Source organism: Ostrea edulis, chromosome 2 (assembly GCF_947568905.1).
Source record: "Ostrea edulis chromosome 2, xbOstEdul1.1, whole genome shotgun sequence".
In the NCBI taxonomy this organism is placed as follows: Eukaryota; Metazoa; Mollusca; class Bivalvia; order Ostreida; family Ostreidae; genus Ostrea; species Ostrea edulis.
Window position 1 is genome coordinate 70,576,483 of NC_079165.1, and position 23,747 is coordinate 70,600,229.

Sequence of the window (23,747 nt, forward strand, 5' to 3'; positions counted from 1 at the left end):
CGTGAATCACTGTTGCATTTCCCCGACGCACAAATTTCCACCAATTTTATGAGAACTCAGAAGTAATCGGGCTAAAACATCTGTACCTCAAAACCTCCGACATCACAAGTTTTGACAGAGATAATGGCGGACAATCCTTCCGCGATTCTGATTGGCAGTGCGGAGATGATAACCGCACCTCCCCTGACGACAGTGGAAGCGTGAATAAGAAGTTTCAACACGTGTCCCTTACATGTAAATCGTTACACGTAACAAATCTCAACTGCATTTTCTATTTAAGTGTGTGCGTGTACTTGTAAGACATTTAGTATTTTCCTATCAGTGGATGTACCTGTACACGGAATTAAACTAACTCGGCCTGTCTACTGTTAAATTACATCACTGACTACCTGGAAGGAGGTTTTGTTATGTCACTATGAGTTGGTCCCGACATGTAAATTCCACTTTCCCATCTCGAGATATATTTTAATACTAAGCAAAATCATAAAAGTAACGTTTTACATCTTTGTAGCCTGCAATACATGTAATGAATTATATTAAACATGTTTTGGTTTAATATTTTAACGAAAATCAACTGAAACAAATATACACATCGACAAAAATTATGTACATTATTACAAACAAAACTATAACAATGAAAAAAAATTCAAACAACAGTGAAATACATTTATATATAAGAGACATTCGATTATGTTCAGGCTTCTTCACATCTACAATAAGGCTGTTTCAAATGTAGATTGATTGCAGTGAAGCAGGTTTTTTTTTCAGAAGGAAAGTAAATGCATTGGCTTAAGTGTCATAGGAAATTCGTATTTTTCCAGCAGGGAAAATCCGATCAGACAAAACGACTAGATAGCCTGTGCAAGGGAATATTGCACTTCATCGTATTCATTCGTACCATTGTCATTGGTATAGCATGTCGATTTGGCGTTAAGCCTACAAAATTGAATTAAATAAAAGGTGTATCAATTGAGAGAAAAACACACGTATGTACTTCACGGAAGAGGTAATAAAATATACCTCGCTTGTGGTGAAACGTTTCTATTTGGAATTGGACCTAGTAAAAGAAAAATTCAATTGCTGGAATTAAAATAATCAACATCGAAGAGGAAGTAGGTTTTTAATACAAGCGTATAGGATACTCGTAAAGGCAATTTTTGAAATATTACGGATTAAGAAATTCGGTACCTACCACGAGGTTTCCTCATGACAAAGAAATATAGAATAGTTGTGATGACACACACGACTAATGGAATGGCAAGAAGAGACGCCCAGAAGTAGATTTCACAAAAGCCTGAAATAAAATATACACAAAATGACTTCCATTTCACATGCCTTGTTGGATTAGCGGCAAATGCAACCCAAAATAAACTTTTGGAGGGGGAATGACAGTTATCATTTACCATCTGGTTAAACACATACCGTTACTGAAAGGACCATTGTTTTCTCTCTTAGAGTCTGGTAACGAAATAGTACTATGTACAGCATCTGAATGTAAAGTATGACGGGAACATATTTAATTTGTCTATTCCAGAGATTTTTGTCTACCAAAATTTGACGACATATTAGTAGATTATCGATCGTATCTGAGATATTTACTTATTTTAACAATTCTGAAGTTTGATTTGTACAAATATTTGTGGTTTTCTTGACGTCGAAATTTTTTTCATAAAACGTCTAAATTCAACTTGCCAATACGGATGTCAGTGGTTGCTTCATTACGTAAAGGAATATTGGAGGAGGTTGACAAACAATCTACGTACAATACAAGGTTTCGTGCAAGACATATATATAAATGAATTTAAGGTATCACTAATTAGGAATGAAATGGAAAAAAAATTGAAGGGTAGCTCACCAAATTGATAATTCTTCACATTCTTTGAAGTTGTGACAGGCGGACGGTCACAGTCTGTATTGAGAATAAAACGTTTTATAGAACACCATTCTATAATAGATAACTTTATTTTACAACTACCTTTTAATAGAATATTCGATAAATATTGTACACTGTACATTGCCATTAGGTAGAATGATTTCTGACATTTATCATACCAATTGCAAGACCATTCTTTACATAGTAATATCGACTTCGGGTTATTCCGTTTACCTGATCAATTGTAAAATAAAGGGCTCACGGACGATGTGATCTACCACCAGGCGATGTGTACTCCTCCTAGTCACCTAACCCCACCTCTGATGTATCCGAAAGTCCGTGTTTGCCCCACTCTCAATTTTGGAGGAATTATTGTATTATTTCATCGAATCAGTTTAGGTTATATACACTTGATACTGTATGGCTATATTTGCACAACGATAAAACATTTTCATATCTCATAAAGTGTGATGAAAGGCGAAGATAACGAACAGTAATCCGACTTAACTCGCTATGAGTTAAGTCCTTTTATTGAAATGAACAGAACATGTATTTGTCCAGGTAAAGAAACATAACTCTCGCAATCGATAGAATTGCGCGGTTTTGACAATATTCCCTCAAATACCTATCGTGACACTTTCCCTTTTCTAACCCGGCGTATATATAGTGCGCAAGCGCGAATTGCTAGTCCTTTTTGAATTCCATGTCGACGAAAATCCAAATTGACCCGATCACGAAATCCAATTCAACACCATCGCCCTACCTCGACTGACTCACTATATATTTGGGTAAAGTAAACACATATCCAAACTGCGAAAATGTTGCGACGTACCAAACGCCCTTCTAAATCACCTTACGCAAGACCGGCACAACACCCAGCACTTCGTTCACTGCCCACACGGACTTTGACCCCTGCAATTCTAAACCAGACTCAACCTCGTCCGACAACTCAACCCCAACAGGAAAACCAGATAGAGGACACGCCTCTCGCTCAACCACAAAGGCAGCCTCCCAGCCTCATCGCGGAAACCACTGTATCCACACAGCCTCCAGCAGCACCTGAGACACCCTCTATAACAGATGAAAATCCTCTTATAAGCATTACTGATGAGCTTGGGATTCACGTCCCTCAAGCCATCAAAGATAAAATTTGGGCAAAGCAATATGTTGATTTGTCAAAACTTCTCAATTCAGAATCAGACAACAGCCATGATGCGCACAAATTTTCAATCAATTAGTTGCCGAACCCAAGGTCAAACATAATAAAATTGCCACGATTGACAACTGGATGGATGGATTTTTAATATTCGCAAGTATATATCTTGCTAGGCACCCTTCTGACATCCAGGCCATCTTGAAATATATCCATACCATTCGCATGGCACATGGCTGCCACACTAATTGTAACTGGCTAGAGTAAAATAGGCAATTAAGGTTAAAAATTTCAAAACATTGCACTATCTCCTTTGGTTCCATTGATGTTGAGTTATGGCTCATGTATATGCAATCACAGGTCTCCTACCCATCAAATAACTCAAAAACTACATTCAAGTCTTTCGATTATAACTTTAAAGGTTCATGCCTTAAACCACACTGCACATTCCAGCATGTTTGTATGCACTGCAACAAGTCTCATCCCCGCATACACTGTTGGTCATTCAACTCTCCTCAATCCAAGTCTATTAGCCCAATTTCCCCTTGTCCAAACACGGTTCAAAACTATCCCCCACAAAGTAATGATTTTCGAAATTATAAACCAAGACATTCTTTTCAACCACAGCAGCCGAGATTTAATCAACCTAGGTTCAACTCCAATTAAGCGCCCAGTACTTGCGAAATATTCAGCCCTATATCCAAATACAGAAGATGCCCTATTTTTGCTTAACTGTTTCTCTTTCGGATTTTATTTGAACTACTCGGGTCCTAGAGTTTACCTACATCCGAAAAACATGAAATCAGCAAGCGAGCATGTAGATCATTTATTAACTATTATTGAAAAAGAAATCGCATTAGGACGTATAGCTGGCCCTTTTTCCAACACCCCTTTCCCCAATTTCCGTTGTAACCCTATAGGCGTTTTGCGTAAGAAAGACGGGGGTTGGAGGTTAATTTCAAATATATCCGCACCTTTAGGTATTAGCGTTAATGAGCACATTGACCCCATTTTGTGTTCAGTTCACTATGCTTCATTCGGCCAGGCAATTTCCTTAATACAACCCTCGGGTAAAGGAGCGTTACTTTGCAAGATGGACTTGTCTAGCGCATTCAGACATTTACCAATTCATCCATCAGATTTTGCTTTATTAGGCATGTGTATTCGAGACCAATATTACTTTGATATGTGTATGCCGTTTGGGTGTGCCATCGCTTGTTCAACATTCGAAAAATTTTCATCATCCCTGCATTGGCTAGTAGGCCGAAAGGCACACAATCAAAATCTCATCCATTACCTTGATGATTTCTTGTTCGTTGGTAAACAAAATACTTCACGATGTTTAGATATTGCCAATAATTTTCAGGCAACTTGTGATGAATTAGGCGTTCCAATAAACCATAAAAAAAACGGAAGGCCCGACCACACGATTATGTTTCTTAGGTCAGGGAATCGATACGGTAGAACAGATCATTTTTATACCAGACAATAAGATTCAAGAACTTCAGTCCAAACTTCATGCGTTAGTCGCTTTAAAAAAAATTACTCTTAAAGAAATGCAATCTTTATGCGGCTCCCTCAATTTCTTTGCTAAAGCTATTCCAGGCAGCAGGGCATTTAACCACAGATTCTATAACTCCACCATTGGCATACGGAAACATTACTTTTTAATCACAGTTACACAAGCAATCCGAGACGACGCAAACGTTTGGCTCAATTCTCTCGAGCATTAGAATGGGTATTCCCCCTTTCCAGAATTATATTGGTCTACTAACCAGGCCCTTAACCTCTTTACCGATAGTTGCGGCTACTACGGTGGAGGTGCAATTTTTCAGAATCATTGGGCAGTAATTTCCTGACCATCTTCATGGGGTAACGAGGTACGACGGGATATTACTTTTTTAGAGCTAGTTCCCATCTTATTAGCTATTTGGGTCTGGGCTGATCATTTTAAAGCAAAGAAATTGCTTATAAACACCGACAACATAGCTTTGGCCCCCATACTAAATTCTCAGTTTAGTAAGTCTCGGCGCGTCATGTCTTTCTTAAGGTCACTAATATTGTTATGTCTGAAGTACAACATCCAGATTAAATCCACTCATATATCGGACTATAAAAATTCCATTGCAGACTCTATTTCTCGATTTCAGTGGGAAAAATTCAGGGCCCTCGCTCCACATGGAGACAAAAATCCAGCCCTCATACCTTCGGCATTATCGACTCTTTTAGACCTCAAGTAGATTGTTTGCTTGACGCCGCCATAGCAAAAAACACAGCATCAACTTATCAAAAAGCCTTAAGCGGTATTGACAATACTAAAGCATTCATAGTAAGGAAAATGCTAGAAGGATTCCATAGGCTGAACCCAGCAAAGGACACCCGTTCCCCTATCACTCTTCGTATACTGAACCAGTTAATACTTATCCTGCCTATAGTTTATTCAAGCTCATACGCAGCCACTATGATTTCCACCGCATTTCAGTTGGCATTTTTTGCATTGTTGCGGGTTGGCAAAATTACCTTCACTAGTCACGCCACTCCTACACTGTTGTACAATGACATATCAATAGGCGATGTACATATTTCGTTGTTTATAACTGGTTCAAAAACGGATTAATACAATAAGGGTTCTACGTTGCACATTCCACTGAACTCCCAAACAGATTCATTGTTCAAGCACTTGCACAACTTTTTGTCCATTAGACCCCAATCACGTGGCCCATTTTTCTGCCACCTTAATTTCAAACCGCTCACTAGATATCAATTTTCATCATTATTGCACAGATCTATTGAATTCATCGGTCTAGATACCTCTACTTTAAGTCTCATTCATTCAGACTAGGCGGAGCTACCCATTTGTTTTTACAAGGAATCCCCGAAGATGAAATTAAGGCTAGAGGCAGATGGAAATCTGACGCATTTAATTCCTATATCAGAGCCTAAAGTTTAAACTTTTAAGTATACCTGAAACATTTCGTGTTCTAATTGAATACCCAACATTCACTGAAGAGACATTATTTATCGAAATGCCCATCTGGTGCATAAAAATTGGTACCGTATACGTTTTTAATTGAAGTGAAAATCGCGGTTCTTTCGGATGAAAGTGGCGGGTATTGTTATAAAGAACCCTCACTGCTACCACCCTGAGGAACATGTATAGGTCATTTGTGACACTTTGCCTACAGCTGGTGGCGTCTCATTATGTGTGAAAAAATTGTCGATTGTGTGTAAACAAGAAGCAAATAATAAAACCAGTATTTCTTTACACGTTTGCGTGCTTTATTCCTTGTGAGCAACAATGTAATTGGTTATATTTATCAGTGTTAGTGTAAGTTGTATACCTTTTTCTGTTAAAAGGCAAAAATAGATATAATTTCAAATGTTTTATATTCATTTTAGTTGGAATGCAGTTTTAAAAACGCTAACATCGATGGAAAAAATACCTAATTTGTTACTAGTTAAAGCCTGTTAAATAGTTTTACTATGTCCATGCTTCTTACTTACTGCAGACTGCACGAACACGGAAATACAGTTGTGCATGCTGACACATTTGCAATTGGTTTTCGTCCGTCGTGCGTTAACAATTGAACATTTTAAACTTTTTCTTAATAACTACCAGTCCAATTCTTTTCAAATTTGGTATGAAGCATTATTGTGACAAGGAGGCATAAATTATAAATTTCAGGACTCCAGCACCTCTGGAGCCCTAGGGGCGGGGCAAAAACTGTTCAAAATTGACCAATTTTCAAAAATCTTCTTAGTCTAGTCAATCTAGCTCATATTTGAGCAAAACCTCAAACTAATTGCAACAGAAATGAAATTTTGGTTATTCATGCAAGAAAACACATGCAAACATATTAAAAATCGGCTTTCGTATTTCAATGGGGAAATTGGAATTTTGGGGTAAAATGATGTGTTTTTTCATGAAAATCGCTAAAAACTATTGAAGAAAATATCCATTTCATGTAACATACTACAAAAGCCCAGAAGGCTCATTCGAAATTCAAATTACGAGATTCGAAATTTAGAATACGAGATTCGAATTTCGAAATTCAAAATCTAAATTAACCAATTAAAATGTAGGTCACAATAGATTAAAGGGTAGAGAGTACATGCATATAAACTTGAAATATTACAAAAAGCTTATTCTTCTAATATGTTTACCAAACAACGAAACATTTCTTTTAAAACTATAAATGTTATGATGTGTGCTAACATGCAGACAGGCCCGTAGCTGTGGGTGTTTGGGTCAAGTACTTATCTATTATATATAAACAATAGAGGAAATTCGAACCATGAATAAATATTTATCTCCGATCTATGTTCTTTTTACATTTCTTAGGGTCCAGGAAGCTTAACTACACGTGTCATTACGACAGAAAAATAATCTATTCACGTTTTAAAAATTATCTTACCCCACAGCTTCATATTATGGGCAATATTTTGACATTATAAATCATGTCATTATATGCAAATAGGCCTGTAGAAAGTCAGGTTCATAGAAAGCAGGGAGGGGAGGGGGTGGTTGAACCAGGTCGAATACACCTCAAATAGTACACTTTAATTTAAATGAAATCGAAGGTTATATGAATAAAATCAACTTATGACACCCCGTAGCAATGTATTTTGATTTTAGATTAATCTATAGGTTTACCTGCATACCATTTTTTCTGCCTGAAATTATTTTACATGAAGATAACTGTACATGTCTGTGTTAACAATGACACAGGCGCATGGGTTCAGCCCCCGCCACCATCACCCGAATAGCCTACTTGAGTTGATTAATTATTTTTTGTTCAAAATTTCTCTGATGCATGTCACAAAGCCTTTTTATTGAAAAATATAAATTCATAAAAAGGGCTTATTTTGATTTACTTTGGACTTTTGAGGTATGCAAGACATGGTTGATATTCATTAAAGAGATGTTCAACAAACATACTTATAACTCATGTGGCTTATTCGACGCAAGGGGGGGGGGGGGTACCCAAGCACTGTGAACTATATGTATGAAGGAAAAATTACAATGTAATGACCGGTATTGATTATCGAGTGTTTAACCAAACACGTAGCCGACCGGCAATTTCAAAAAGGGGGATGGGGAGGGGAAAACTAACTGTGAACAAACCACCCATTTTAGTGTTTGACTAAATATCCACAGGCACCTGAAGTATCGACACTACTATCAACATCCACCCCACCCCCCTTTCTGATTTTTTTAAAATTATTATTATTATTTTGCGGCGATAATTTCTCTAAAATATGTGGAGTCCTTGTCTATCAGATCCCAATTTCGATTTATATAATCGTTTCACGTTTTTCTTAAACTTTAGCCTAGACTTCTATTGGTATAACAAAATGAAATTGTATTCTATTATACCAATAGAAGGCCAATCTCTAAAGCTTACAAAAAGCGTGAAACGATTATATATAAATCGAAATAGGGATGGGATCGACAAAGAATCCACACATTTTGGAGAATTTATCGCGGCAGAAAAAAAATCAGAAGGGGGGGGGGGTGTTGGTAGAAGTGTCCATACTTCAGATGCCTGTACAAATATTTTCCTCACCCATTCATTTTTTTATGCGCCTGTGTGTAAATGATAGCACAGGCACCTGAAGTATGGATTATTACTACCCCCCTTTCATATTTTTTTGGGGGTGGCAATAATTTCCAGTGGCGGATTTAGAGGGGGCGCAGCCGACCCCCCCCCCTCCCCCCTCCCCCCCCCCCCCAAAAAAATGTTCAAATTCAAGGTAAATCGCGGTATCTTGTTTCGGAAAATGTACTAAACGATAAAAGAAGTAATAGTTCCTTCCACTCCCGAAAAAATAAATGACAAAATCCTTTGATTTCTTGAATTACTTTATTGGGAGAACTTAAAGGAAGTGAACATGAAAATGTGACAAAGGGTTTAGATTTGTCATTTTGATGTATATAATGAATTCTGAAAATCACTAAGATGTAGCTTTCTTCAGTAGGGAGATATTTTATAAAGATTAACTAATCATTTCAATCCTTGGGAGCTGCCATATTGAAAAAAATATTACCTCCCTGCTGGGTTATCTCTTAGCATCCACTATAGGGCAGCACTGATGCTGACATCAGTAGGACACATTGTGTGTATTTTGGCACATTGTAAGCATCAACGTTAAAATGTCATCAGCAGAAAGTGAATTAAATATGGGATATCAGGCTGAACCTGATTTTACAGAGGAAGAAATTGTTTCTCAGAATAATACTTCTTCACCAGCAGTTGATTTTGATGAGAGAAGAATTTTCCTTGATTGATGTGCTTGTGGAAATTGTACAATGTAACTATGTACATTCAAGGAGTGTCTTTGTTGTCATGAGTTTGAATATTCTGTGTCAGCAAGATTGCATAAATATACACATAAAATGCAGTTCTCTACACACATATTTTAACACTGTGTGTCGAAGTCCTGTTATAATTGATACAGCTTACATTTATCCATGGATTTAATATGTATCCAGAGAGGGGTCTCAGAGGACCTGGATAACAACTTATTAAACAAGTAAGAAAACCACGAAAATGAAAAATACCTTCTATATTCACATGTATTAAAATCTTAACACAACATGGCATTTGTGTGTAAACATTTCCAACACATGTGATAGAATACAGTAACAATTCTGTTGCAGACATTCTATAAAGATTTATGGCCTACAGACAGTTTATCAACTAGGTCAAACGCGGTCAGCCTCTGGGGGGGGGGGGGGGGGGAATCGGAGTAGTTTTACCCGCATTTAATTGTTGTGACATAAATTAAGGGAGCATTTCCTAAAGAGCACTGCAATTATGTAGGATTTCTTTTAAAAACATCACTCTGATACAGATTCTAAATATTAGTAAATAAGTATTTTTTTTTAATGTCAATAAAGAATATAATTGTAAATTGAATCTCCAAAATTTATCTGTGGTCCATGTACATAAATTGTTATAAAGTATATAAGTTACAATCATGCCTATATTGCAATACTTTTATGACACAGTCACCTTAATATTTAAAATTTAATGAAATTAATTGATATGGAAACTTGAAACATACAGTGTACTGAGTAAGTTCAGAAGTTGGAGGAGCTGGAAATATTTTGTGGGAGTGTTTTCTTCTTTTTCTTAATGCATTGTAATTAGATTTGATTTCAATTCTTTTTGCTCCAAAACCTTATCCATCAATTCTAATATGAATCCATAAACTTTTTCTGCTATATAACAGTGACCCAGTCAACAGCAATGTGTCTCATCTACGTCAGAGTACAGATGCATACTGGGAAATAATGGATGACCTCCATAAACCTTTAACTTAGAGTGTTCAATTGATCAAATCTCGTAATAGAAACAAGCAAATTAGATTTAGGCCACACTATTCAGTTTCAGGAGGTCTTTTAAGTTTATTATGCAACAAATATTTTTTTCATGTTCACTTCCTTTAATTTTTTCCAAAAACCCCTTAAAATTTGGGTCATTTTATTAATTTCACCTTATTAAATGATAGTAAATAGTACAAATGACTTAATATGAGAAATATTTCAAGCCCCATAAAATCTGTAAAATCCAGGAGCTTTCGGGTGCTTCATCCCCCTAGACCCCCACCAGGGCTCCACCCAGGACCCACTGCCTCATAAAGTGGCGTTTCCCCCGTAACCACCATTCCTGGATCCGCCCCTGATTTATCTGAAATGTATGAATTCCCAGTCTATCTCATCCCTTTTTCGATTCATGTAATCGTTTCACGCTTTTTGTAGGCTTTAGAGATTGGCCTTCTACTGGTATAATAAAATACAAAAAGCATGAAACGATTGCATGAATCGAAAAAAATATGAAAAGGGGGGGGGGGGTTAGTAATATCTATACTTCAGGTGCCTGTGAATGATAGAGGAAATTCGAGCCATGAATAATTATTTTTCTCCCATCCATGTTGTCTCTTTTTATATTTGTTTCATGTTTCACAGGAAGCTTAACTACGCCGTCATTAGTCATTACCACAGAACACTAATTTAGTCACGTTTTAAAAAAAATAGCTTGTCCCATTGATCAATTCATATTTGTACATTTATATTCTATGTTCAAGTATATTTATATTTATTTATTTATTCACCAATCAAGGGCCCTCAGGGGGCATATACAAATTAACAATTAAACATTATAACTACATGATACAATTGTAGTAGTTGGACATTCTGCCACTACTATTGATATGTTCTTTTTACTTCGCGTTGTGTTTTTTTTAATGATGATAGGTGTTATATAAAGTATTCAACCCTTTAGATATTTCCAGGTAAGTTTGAGTCCGCCTAGAGTGAGGCTAGCAATAAAATAAATAAATAAAGTTTTAGACCTTTAATAAAGTTCAACAATTATATGATAAATACCAAAATGATAATCCCGGGGAATGAATGTGGCTTGAGAGAAAAATATAACTAAATTGGAAAAATAAAGAAACACTAATCAAAAATACAGGGTGCGGCAACTCCTGATATTTACCTTGTTGCAAGGTTTGGCTCAGAAGAAGCCCCGAGCACGGTTGTGCTCGGGTTTAAATACTATTCTTAACAAAAGAATGAAAGTAAAAGTTACCTGTAATGTGATTTGATAATAAATCTAGAAGTAACCAATGAGAAGTTTTGTAATAAAATACGTTTGAAAATAAAAGATAACTCTCTTCCTGTTTCATGAAATAAACAACTCGAATACGAAGATAGGAATTTACGTAGACAAGTAAGTAGAAAATAATGAAATGGAGATAATATAGACCGATACTACCACATTCTTCCCCCCTTAGACAATTACTATATTTTTATTTATAAAAATATATAATTGAATATAATAGAATTTCTGACAATAGATAATAACAATATACAGTAGATAAATTTTAAAGTCCATATAAATCACAACACAAAATAATTATAGACACTGAATTCAAAAATCTGGAATGGTGCACGTTTCGTCCATTATTGTGCACGCATCTTCCTGTTTTCCTTATCCATCAAACTTTTAATCACAAGAGTACTTTCATTGTTTTTGCCAGGGAAAATGTCCATTACTTCATCTCTGCAGTTGGTCCTATTTTCCTCTGCTAACGGGATTTGCCACATAAGGTACATTTGAATAGCGGAACGTATTTCCGATGGACTTTTGCCAATGGGCCATATACTTCCGAAAATTAGAGAATTTCCCCAGTGGTTGACATTCCGGAACCTGGCACTCCATTCCCAGGCCACACCACTGCTTCCTTGAATCATTTTCTTCTGGGAACTGTGACAGTTCCTTATGGTCTCTATCTGCAGATTCAAGTTCATGGAACTGTTGCAGCTCCTGACTGTCCACTTCTATTTCCAGGACGTCCATCTACAAAAACTATTTATATTAAAATAAAATAAGTTACATATATTCATAAACATCAACTGTTTTGACATATAAAGTCAAGAGCATGTTGACATGCCTCACAACTAAAAATGAATTGGAGTATTGTACTCCACGTGCCGATCAATTCCGCGTCGTAGCGGATCTACAAAACCATTGTTATCATTGAAGAATATTCATAAGTTTGTCTGGGAGTGTTGCACTCCTCGTGCCGAGTTCTATCCGAAATAATACCGCGTCGTGGCGGATCTACAAAACCATTGTTATCATTGAAAATTATTCATAAGTTTGTATGGGAGTGTTGCACTCCTCGTGCCGAGTTCTATCCGAAATAATACCGCGTCGTGGTGGATCTACAAAACGGCTATTGTCATCAAAACGATGCCGATCTGACTGACTAACAAACCTGTTTGACAGGTCTCTATTCTCGGACGCATTCGAAGGCGTCTTTTCAATTTTCGGTCTAACACCGCTGACTGAATTGTAATCGGTGTCAAAAGGGGATTTCCTGTCGATTTTGTCTTTTAATTGTTTTAATATGACGTCAACATACTTATCAAAATCGCGATTTGATTCATCATGTTTGCCCTTACCCGAAGGACCAAATGTTGCCATTTTCAAACAAATTAGAACTTCACTTTAAGTTCAACATTCAAACTTGACTCAAATCCTGGTTCAAACGGCACCACTGTAGTAGTTGGGCATTCTGCCACTACTATTGATATGTTCTTTTTACTTCGCGTTGTGGTTTTTTTTAATGATGATAGGTGTTATATAAAGTATTCAACCCTTTAGATATTTCCAGGTAAGTTTGAGTCCGCCTAGAGTGAGGCTAGCAATAAAATAATAAATAAAGTTTTAAACCTTTAATAAAGTTCAACAATTATATGATAAATACCAAAATGATAATCCCGGGAAATGAATGTGGCTTGAGAGAAAAATATAACTAAATTGGAAAAATAAAGAAACACTAATCAAAAATACAGAGTGCGACAACTCCTGATATTTACCTTGTTGCAAGGTTTGACTCAGAAGAAGCCCCGAGCACGGTTGTGCTCGGGTTTAAATACTATTCTTAACAAAAGAATGAAAGTAAAAGTTACCTGTAATGTGATTTGATAATAAATCTAGAAGTAACCAATGAGAAGTTTTGTAATAAAATACGTTTGAAAATAAAAGATAACTCTCTTCCTGTTTCATGAAATAAACAACTTGAATACGAAGATAGGAATTTACGTAGACAAGTAAGTAGAAAATAATGAAATGGAGATAATATAGACCGATACTACCACACAATGTACACATGTGTACCATATACACGTTAAGGGTTTCTACATTGACATAGGTATTGAATTCTCATCACAATACTGATTGGAAATGTACTGTATAATAAGTGTGTTATATGGGAAGTAAAGTAAAACAATATTATAAAATGTTGTCACAAGCACAGAGGGTACCAAGGGACGGTGCCTGAGCCAAGTCTATCAGACTGGCAGTCTTGTACCCTAAGTGTTTAAGACAGCTTATTTATAGTATACACAAAAATAAATACATTGTAACAATCACCATATGCTTGTACCTGTATAAATTTAAATTTCCCGCGGTTGGGAATCGTTCTCATGATTCATTGCAAGTCAGTTCAGCCAGTCTGAACCTTGGCAGCTGGGTCATTACCGGCCGAGCATTCTAGCAGAGTAGAGGTGGCCAGGAGACTAGTCCGACATATAACTAGTCTGATATATACATTGGCAGTTACTATGTTTTAAAACACTTGACAATGGCACGGAGAAAGGTCTGCGGTGAGTACAGTTGTATTTTGTGATTTTGTAGTATAATTTCTTTTTCAAGTTAAATTCATTGTTGAACGCGATTCGTTCCAATTCATGCACTTGGCCAGCTCTCGCCATATTTTACCTGTATGTGTGCTCAAGTGTGACGGTTATCGAGAGTGTTTGAATGGCTTTTATATCGATAACGTTGTATCAATGCTATGTGGTTTTTATTTTCTGTTGTCAATTGTCGCTTTATTTGAAAATATTTTGTCCATTTAAATGTCTTAGTTAAAATTTCTGGGCGGAAGTGAATGACCGGAAGTTGTGAGTATGGGGCGCCATATTGGAAATGATTTGTTATTTACATTTTACATTGTTAACAGTCAATACGTTTTGCATTGGATATATACATTGCCAAACATATATACGTATGTGTTGCCAAACATTTCATAGAACACTTGACTTAATAAACATTCATTGTTGTAGCGTCAGTGGTATAATCATGGACTACCAGTGATCGTGAAGACCGCCTGATACAACAGGGGTTTCGCAAGGACAAAACGTCTGTGCATGGGTATATCTACCACTGAGGTTCCTGAATACAGTCCGGAAGTGTGGGAAATACCACTACTTATTCAGAGGGAGACAGATAAGTTTCCAAAGAACACTTTAGTCATTTGATGATTAGTAGCAGACCAAATCTGGAGCACTCAGTATCAGAATTTACCGAAACAGTGGACTGTCTGGCCAGTCTGGGGGCTGAGCTAGTTGCATCAGAACTGGCAGAAGCATAACTATCTGGCCAGTCAGGGGGCTGAGTGGTATCAGAATCTATTATTTATTTATTTTTATTTTTTCAAAATTCAGAAATTTAAAAACTGCATGATCAGATTTTTTTGTAACACTAATAATTAATGTCCCTTTATTGCGATGACTCTTCAAGTGCAAACCATGATATTTAAAAAAAATGAAATGAAATGATAGATAAATAAAATATTTGTAAGTTACTTTATTTATCTGTAACTAAGTCACTAATTAAGTGTAACTAGTGGCAGTTCAACTTGCAAGTGAAAATTGTATCATCTGTAGCTTATGACCCCTTTTGCCTTGCCTTGTAATTAATATTGTTGAAAATTTGGCAAATAGCATTTTTAACCCCCTAGTCCATACCCCACTTTTCTTTAAACGCTAAAAATCCAGCTAATATTCAGTGAGGAAGAAATGTCACTACCATATTTCGAATTTCCTCTAGACTATATCAAATTAAATACCGCACTGCTATCAGTCACAGATTGACACTGGTAGGGGTATGGGGACCTGGTCTGTGAGTGTGATGGAAAAGATTCTGATGAAAATAAAGATTCACTCATCATTCAGAAATGTATAAACATTGTATTATTGTATACCACCGGTACGTTGTGAGTACGTTAATAATGGGAGTTATCTTTCCTTGGATATCTAAATCAATCAAATACTATATGAACACGGGCAATTATCGTCCATGTTTGACCTCAGTATAATTTATTCATGCATAAAATGTATTAATATGTCACTCTTTGTTGCGTATTTCACCGTTCAGTAAATGTTTACAAATACTCGCTTTGCTTCATCCCTTCAATCTCAAAGGGATTTTCTGGAATGTGCCTAATCACGTGAGATACGCTAAATATAGCTATTTTAGATCCGAACGATCAACTTCGCATCATTCGTAGGCTCTAGGGTTATCCATACTAGCCCGTAAAAAATAGGGTGGAACCTCGTCCCACTTTTCCTGTAGAAATAAAAATAGAACATGACGCGCCACCTAGCGAGCGTGGTTGTTGCTAATGACAGTAAAAAATCTTTTTTATCATCAAGTGTATTGGTATTGCATCTAGTACAGTGTATATCTTGTCTATGAATGCCTTGGTATCGGCCTCTTTCAATATTTAATCTGTGTGCCGATATGAGAAAGCGTGTAAAACTTCTCTGCTCAAAGTTTTTGAGTAATTCTAAATATTTCTCCTGGCCAAAGTTTTGTTTAAAAGATATGTAGCAATTTAATTTTTTGTCGTATTCTGAAGAAGCTTGTAATTTCCATTCCTTAATAAACTTTTTGAATAAACAATCTTTCAGTTCACTTTTGAATTTATGTACTTGGGCACAAGTCAAATTCTTAACACCATCTAGCTTATTGATAAGAAAATTGGTGGTACTGTACCATGACGGAACATTCTGTTCAAACAGTGACTTAGATTCACAATATGCATAATTCAATAGTGGAAAAGATTGACCAAGGGGCTAAGGCTGTTCTCTCAGTCCAATTTTACACTTCCATTCTGTACAATTCACGACAATGCTAATTTAAAAAAAAAAAAAAGAGGAGGGAGGGCAACCAATCTGTCTAAAAATTGACCTCTGTGCGTAACAATTAATCAACTTTGCATGTAATGATAAAAGGGTGTAGAACCATTGTTGCTACGTGTCTGATAATTATATAAGTGATCATTTGAGTAATTGCAGTACAGTTCATTCAGTACAACGGCTAGTGTCACAATTTGCCTTGAATTTACAGCAACTAACGTTCAAAAGTTTATCTGGCGCGACTTGTAATTTAGTTTTAACGGATACAAGAATTGCTGAAAGCAGTGATAAGCCCCAGTTCGAAGGATCCAAATTAATCATTTCTTTAGTCCACTCTATGACTTAGAAAACTTCTTGCAGTGCTCATCTTCTGCAGTTGTAGTTAGTGGCAATGACTGAACTTGTAAAAATGATATTGTGTTAGACAAACTTCACAAAGCCAATCTGCTATAAGTGTATCTATGGTATTCCATCGTACAAAGTCGATATGACGTCAACACTAGAAGATATCTTCCTCATTTAGGAAGGTGAAGATAACGAACAGTGATCAATTTCGTAACTCCTATAAGCAATACCAAATAGAGAGGTGGGCAAACACGGACCCCTGGATATACTAGAAGTGGGATCAGGTGCCTATGAGGAGTAAGTACCCCCTGTTGACCGGTTACACCCGCCGTGAGCCCTATATCTTGATCAGGCAAACGGAGTTACCCTTATTCAAAATCATTGTGCCAAAAAAGGCCTAAAAATCGGTATGAAACAAGTCGGAGAGATTTTACCCAATGATAGGTTGCATTGGCAAAGTAGATTGTTATAACGACCATAGAATTTGCGAAATGCTGACTTTAAACGAGACGGTTGAAACCCCTGCACCATCAACTGTTTTTGTCAGTAGCCTGCCCCCATTTAAAAACTAATCATATACAGAATTTGTTGGCGATTTGTCTACATTTTGACATTCCATTGCTTTCTTAAGTACAGGATCCGTTCCGATGCCGAACATTCTTGACGTTGTGTCGCATCCTGTGAATGCATGTAGAAATGGCAAGGATTGACAAACTTCGTTTCCTAAAAAGACGTAAGATTGGTTTTAACGATAATCTTCACTTACGAGCAAAATCGAAAGTTCAATGTCTCACAAAAAATTAAGTTCACATAGATTTCACCAAGACGCTCCCCTTTAAAACTTAATATGACAAATGTTGAAACTAATCGAATAACAAAAAAGAAGCGTACGATTATAAATAACTCTCTGTATACCTTTTCTACTGTTTATTCACAAATGGAAGTGTACTTTAAATCTATTAAATGTTCATTAATATGTTAAATTATCATGTGGTATTCAACAGTCGCTTGTCTTTTTCCTTTTTCCTCTAAAATGTGATTGATGTCGAGATGACAGAAACTTACGGGAGTTTTTATCCCCCTCCCCCTAACTACATGTAATTGAATTCAAATTTTCATCCGTTATTGATCTCGTCCCTTAGGGTAGTAGTTATGTTTATTTCAGAGTTCGTTGCTATTTCTGTGCTTTATATAAAGACTTTTCAAATACAATGTGCATTTTGTACGATCCTTTAAGATTTACGATAAATAATTGTGTCCCATTTCCATTCTCAATGATCGTGTGCCAGCGTGGCGAGAATTCCATCGTCATCGAAAACAAGTTTTGTCTTGAATAGATGGCCGAGCGGTCTAGCGCGCTGGTCGCATGCTGATAGGGGATGTTGTTCCGCAGGTCGTGAGCCCAAGACTAATTAGAAAGAGTAATTACTAGATTCTAAGATTGTTCATTGTACATTAAATCATGATACTAGGCGCAAGTGTTTACTTACATTGATTTTTATTATTTATATTATCAATGTTTTCTTATCATTATAATATTTTATCCATGAATGACTCCCCAAACTTGAATTTGAAAAAGAAAAGCAAAATTACTTTACTTACTTAGTTTTATAAACGTTTTTAATACAAAACGCTTGCTCAAATGATCAAGATACAAAATAACTGAAACTTTTAACCCTAATGGTTTTCCATACTTTCTTTTTTAGCAGGCGTAAGTCTCCCTTGTAATTTGACACTAATTCTTGAAGATTTTATTTATAATTGAATATTCATAACTTCTAAAGTAAATATTGTGTTTCATAATTAAAATTAATTCAGTAAAGGGCCAAACAAAATGTTTTGAAGCTTTGTTCCGAAAGTTCCCCGGTAATGGAAGTCGGCAAAGAATATGAGATGCTGAGCAATATTATAGGTATATAAAAGGTCTTAAAATCACCTTTTTAATACAACTGTTCAGCTGTTTAATCGTGTTTTTATTACATGCGCTTTAGATCGTCGTGTATAACTTTTCCGATGACTGTCACAGTTAAGTTAATAAAATGAATGCATTGTATACGCTGGTATATTTATATGTTGCTGTAAACAAGGAAGACAGTGTCTGTCACCTATAACGGCATGCAAATTATGCCTCATACCTGTTTAAGTTCGTGGGAATAGTTTTAGCAATACGTATATAAATCGATTTGTAGACAGTTTTCTTAATTATATTGAATATTATGCATGCTTTTTACATGAACTTATTTGTGAAGGTAAACAATATAAGCACAAATTTGTGTTGTGTATCCAAAAATGCAATCTCTCAAAAATAACCTACTTGTACTTCAAATCAGTACAAGAAATCATATCAACACAAGCGTGAAATAGGATGGAAAACGTTCAATTGTAACTACAGGTTCTGCAAATCTTACATAATAGTGAAACAGCTTGAGAGGACTGGATGTTCATTGCCATTTTAAAGACTATTCCGTTGTCTGGAAGACACCGCAGCAACTGTTGAGGGCGGATCACAATACACACTGTTATAAAGAAAACATCCAAATAGCTTTTTATTAATTCAAAAAATCGCGATGAAAAGTTTTTATTAACATAACCTTCTTAAGGTTCATTAGTATTTACTGAGTAATTGGTTGAGTAGATTATCTCAGTACTCTTTTACGTCTTGTCATTTAAATACTAATCGCGACAAAGCATACCCTATTTTAGATGGAGACAACCTTGAAACTTAGTCCCAATTCTGTTGTTCCATGTGGGTTTATCAGATGTAGTGTTGTGAATTCTGTATAGAATCTTAATACACTTTTGATATCTATTTAACGTTACTCAACAGGTATTTCATTTCAACGTTAGTCAGATGAATCAGAAATTCATTTTACATAACAAATAACTTAATTAGTAACAAATTCCAGAGAAACACGGTGTGAATCTCTAAATGTATATTAAATAATGGCCCACCTCTTAGCAGCCCGTAATAACGGAACAGCAAAGGAGAACAATGAGAATCACGATGTCAATTATCAACATTTTATGACGATATTCTATGGGTAAGTATCTACAGCTGTAAAGTGGAGTAGTGACTAATCAAACGCTAATATATTTATTTTGTCCATATTTCTGTAAGGCAGGTTTGTTTTTAGATACATTATTACCCCGTGTACCTGATCAAAATATAGGGCTCATGGCGGCTGTTACATGTACCGGTCTACAGGTCCTCCTATGCACCTGATCCCACATATAATATGTCCAGGGTCCGTGTTTGCCCAAGTTTTTATTTTATATTCCTTAAACGAGTAATCAGATTGATCACTGTTCGTAATATTCAGCTTTCATTACTTATCAGGTTTGTTACTGATTGTCTACAGAGATTTGTCATAGAAAGCGAGACGAAGCTGAGTCTTTTGTGGACCTTAAGAACCCGACAAATTTCTGTAACAGGTGAGTAGCAAACCTAATGAGTGTTTATTGTCGAGGACCAATATGTTTAATATGTAGATAAGTAGTACAAAGATTTACAATTCAAAAGATGTTCCGAACGCCATGTTCCGTCTAAATTTTGTTACGAAATTTAGATCATGATCACGCGAGACGTTTTATCCGATGACAGTGTGACATTCAAATCCGAGACAAAACAAGTTGGTCAGATTGCATAATATTAATGAAATGGTGAAAATAACGAACAGAAATAAATCTCAAAACTCCCACAAGGAATACAAAAGTAAGCGTTCGGTAAACACAGACCTCTGGATATACCAGAGGTGGGATCAGGTGCTTAGGAGGAGTAAAAATCTCTTGTCAACCGATGACACGCACTGTAGGCATTATATCTTATTCAGGTAAATTGAGTAATCCGTAGTCAAAATCAGCGTTTAAAGAACCGCCTAACAATTGGTATAAAAATGTCAGACAGCATCAATTCATTTCAAAATTAAGGATTATCTCCCTCATGCATAGCTCTTATCCTTGGACGAATTTGGCTCCACGTTTTTGGCACGCTGTTTTTGGCTATATTTAGCTCTAAAACTTCATAGTTATTTCGGATTTCAAACATTTCGGTTGAGCATCACTGAAGAGACATTATTTGTCGAAATGCGCATCTGGTGCATCAAAATTGGTACCGTTTAAGTTTTACATTATGACCCCTGGGTCGAGGCCTCTGCTGGTGGACTGTTAGTCCCCGAGGGTCTCTACAGCCCAGTAGCTAAGTACTTCGTTACTAGCTTGAAAATACGGATGTATATTTAATAGCTGTTATAAAATTTAGAAATTCATTTCAAAATTAAGGATTATCTCCCTCATGCATAGCTCTTATCCTTGGACGAATTTGGCTCCACGTTTTTGGCACGCTGTTTTTGGCTATATTTAGCTCTAAAACTTCATAGTTATTTCGGATTTCAAACATTTCGGTTGAGCATCACTGAAGAGACATTATTTGTCGAAATGCGCATCTGGTGCATCAAAATTGGTACCGTATAAGTTTTACATCTGACCGAATAACAAGTTGTATAGGATGCTTATTCTATATTTAACATTGTCTTTAGACATTACTGGCCCTACATGTGAAAATCATGTTTTGTCATTGACTTATGAACGACATTATGCACCCACTGTTCCCAAAAAATTGAGAAGATAATCAATTAAATTTTTATTGGCAGTAAAGCACATGTCAGTGTGGTTAGTCATGTAATATAGAATACATGTACATGTACATTGTTACATATTGTTATTATTGTAACATTATTTTGTTTGTAAGGTATAGTCTCTGATTTATAAACTATAGTTTTGTAGACACAGGACTGAAAGGATTCAGCAAACAAGATATAATACAACCTATCATTGGGTTAAATGCTGTCTGACGTGTTTCATACCGATTGTTAGGCCGTTCTCGGCACACCGATTTTGACTAGGGATAACTCCGTTTAACTGATCAGAATATAGGGCTAACGGCGGGTGTGACCGGTCGGCAGGGGATGCTTACTCCTCCTACACACCTGATTCCACCTCTGATGTGTCCAGGAGTCCGTGTTTGCCCAACTATCTATTTTGTATTATATATAAGAGTTATGAGATTGATCACTGTTCGTTATCTTCACCTTTCATCAGATTACTATATGATATTATTTGACAAACAAGTAAAAAATCTCGATCATCTTCAACGCTGTTCTTAAAATGATAGTGAAATATGGGTTGTTTTATAGGAATAATGGGACTACAGTAACTACCTCTATCTGTGTATATAACTGATGTGTACTTATTCTTGATTTTATAAGATACCAACATAGGTTCCTGTGAAATAAGGAACAAAAGGGTTTGTCTTATTTCGTACTTCTCGAGTTAAGTGAGTTGGACCAGGATTCTGCAAGTTAATGAACTTTTTCATGCTAAATGTAACATTACATCGCACTTTCGAATGGAAAGTAAATGTTTGTTTCATGGGAAGTTAAGAGTTGAGATATATTCATCTTTGATGCATTATATTTATTACAGCGTTCTGGTGTAACCGGTCGATGGGGGATGCTAGCTTCTCCTAAACACCTTATCCCACCTCTGGTATGTCCAAAGGTCCGTGTTTTCCAAACTCTCTCTCTCTCTCTATTTTGCATTTCTTATAGGAGTCATGAGACTGATTACTATTCGTTATCTTTATCTTTCATCTATTTACAATAATTATTTTCAATCATATTTCGATTCGATTTATTCTAATGAACTCGAACTAAAAGATACCAGTCTTCCACCTCTGCTTCGTACTTATAAATTTTATTGAACAGATATCTTAACGACGAACAGACAACTCACCTTTATTACAATGGGGGTGACTTCAGCTTCTCCATCGGCAACTATCGACATTCATGTAGCAATATTCTATTATCACCTGGGTATGGTGTGTATGTCTCAACAGATTCGATACGCATTAGCTTGGTCTGCGTGTGATCAGTTTGTAAATCGAGGCAGATTACTGAGAAACAAGTTGATGTTACGGGGGTTCAAACGTCTCCTTTAAAATTCGCATTTCAAAAATTATATGGCCGTTAAAACGTTTACCAATACAACCTGTTATTATTGTTGACTATAACTAATTTCCTAAAAGTTATTTTTGGATCAAAGAGGGATGGACGATGTTAAGATTGCGAATGCTCCTCCTCTTCCTATATATGGCTTATCAGATAGACTTGGAACTTTACAATATTTTAATGCCATTTGCAGATGTGCATATTGTAGGGACAGGATGATCCATTTGTTTTCCTTAAAGTTATAGTGGATCTGAGGAGTAAAAGGCGTAAAATGGTTTATGAATGCTTCTCCTATATAGCTTATCGGAGTTTATAATGTCTATATTCCTGCTCATGCTTTGTCCTCCATACCACGCAATACATTAAGGCGGGAGGTTTTATTTGGAGCACTTCCAATTTCGAGAGCTGGAGAGAGCAGTGGCGAATATAAAGGGGGGTGCCCCTTTTTTAAAATTAAGGTAAATTGTGGTCTCTTGTTTAGAAAACTGTAAACGATAAAAAAGCAATAATTTCTTCCATTCTCGGAGAAATAAATGACATTGTTTTTGATTTATTGAATTACTTTCATTGGGATAACTTAAGTATTTAATATAAAAAAAAACTTAAAATTTGCGTCATTTAATCAATTTCACCTTATTGAAAATGACAGAAAATAATAAGAATTACTACTTAGGAGACATATTTGAAGGCCTAATAAATCTGTAAAAATCCAGGAGCTCAAGGTGGCCCCCAGACCCCCTGTCTCATAAACTTGCGCCCCCTAACCGCAATTCCGGAACTGGAGACAATTGTTTTTCATAAAAAACAATCACTAGTTTAACTTGCGAGTTGTTGCTGATTTCATTGATTAGTTAATGTGGTGGCTATGAGACT

The 23,747-nt window shown here is 36.1% G+C and overlaps 1 protein-coding gene across 2 annotated transcripts in view; it reads right to left on the reverse strand.

Annotated features, from left to right (window-relative positions):
• Window positions 1-449: 449 nt before the first annotated feature.
• The window catches only part of LOC125680043 (uncharacterized), an 83,227-nt gene continuing 59,929 nt past the window's right edge, over window positions 450-23,747 (reverse strand). For both annotated transcript variants that reach the window (XM_056157138.1, XM_056157139.1), the window contains exons 3-7: window positions 1,856-1,909; window positions 1,423-1,488; window positions 1,193-1,294; window positions 1,021-1,057; window positions 450-936 (exon numbers count right to left, since the gene is read on the reverse strand). In XM_056157138.1, the coding sequence (XP_056013113.1) occupies window positions 849-936; window positions 1,021-1,057; window positions 1,193-1,294; window positions 1,423-1,488; window positions 1,856-1,909 (347 nt within the window). In that variant the 3' untranslated portion in view covers window positions 450-848. The remainder of the gene's footprint in view (window positions 937-1,020; window positions 1,058-1,192; window positions 1,295-1,422; window positions 1,489-1,855; window positions 1,910-23,747) is intronic.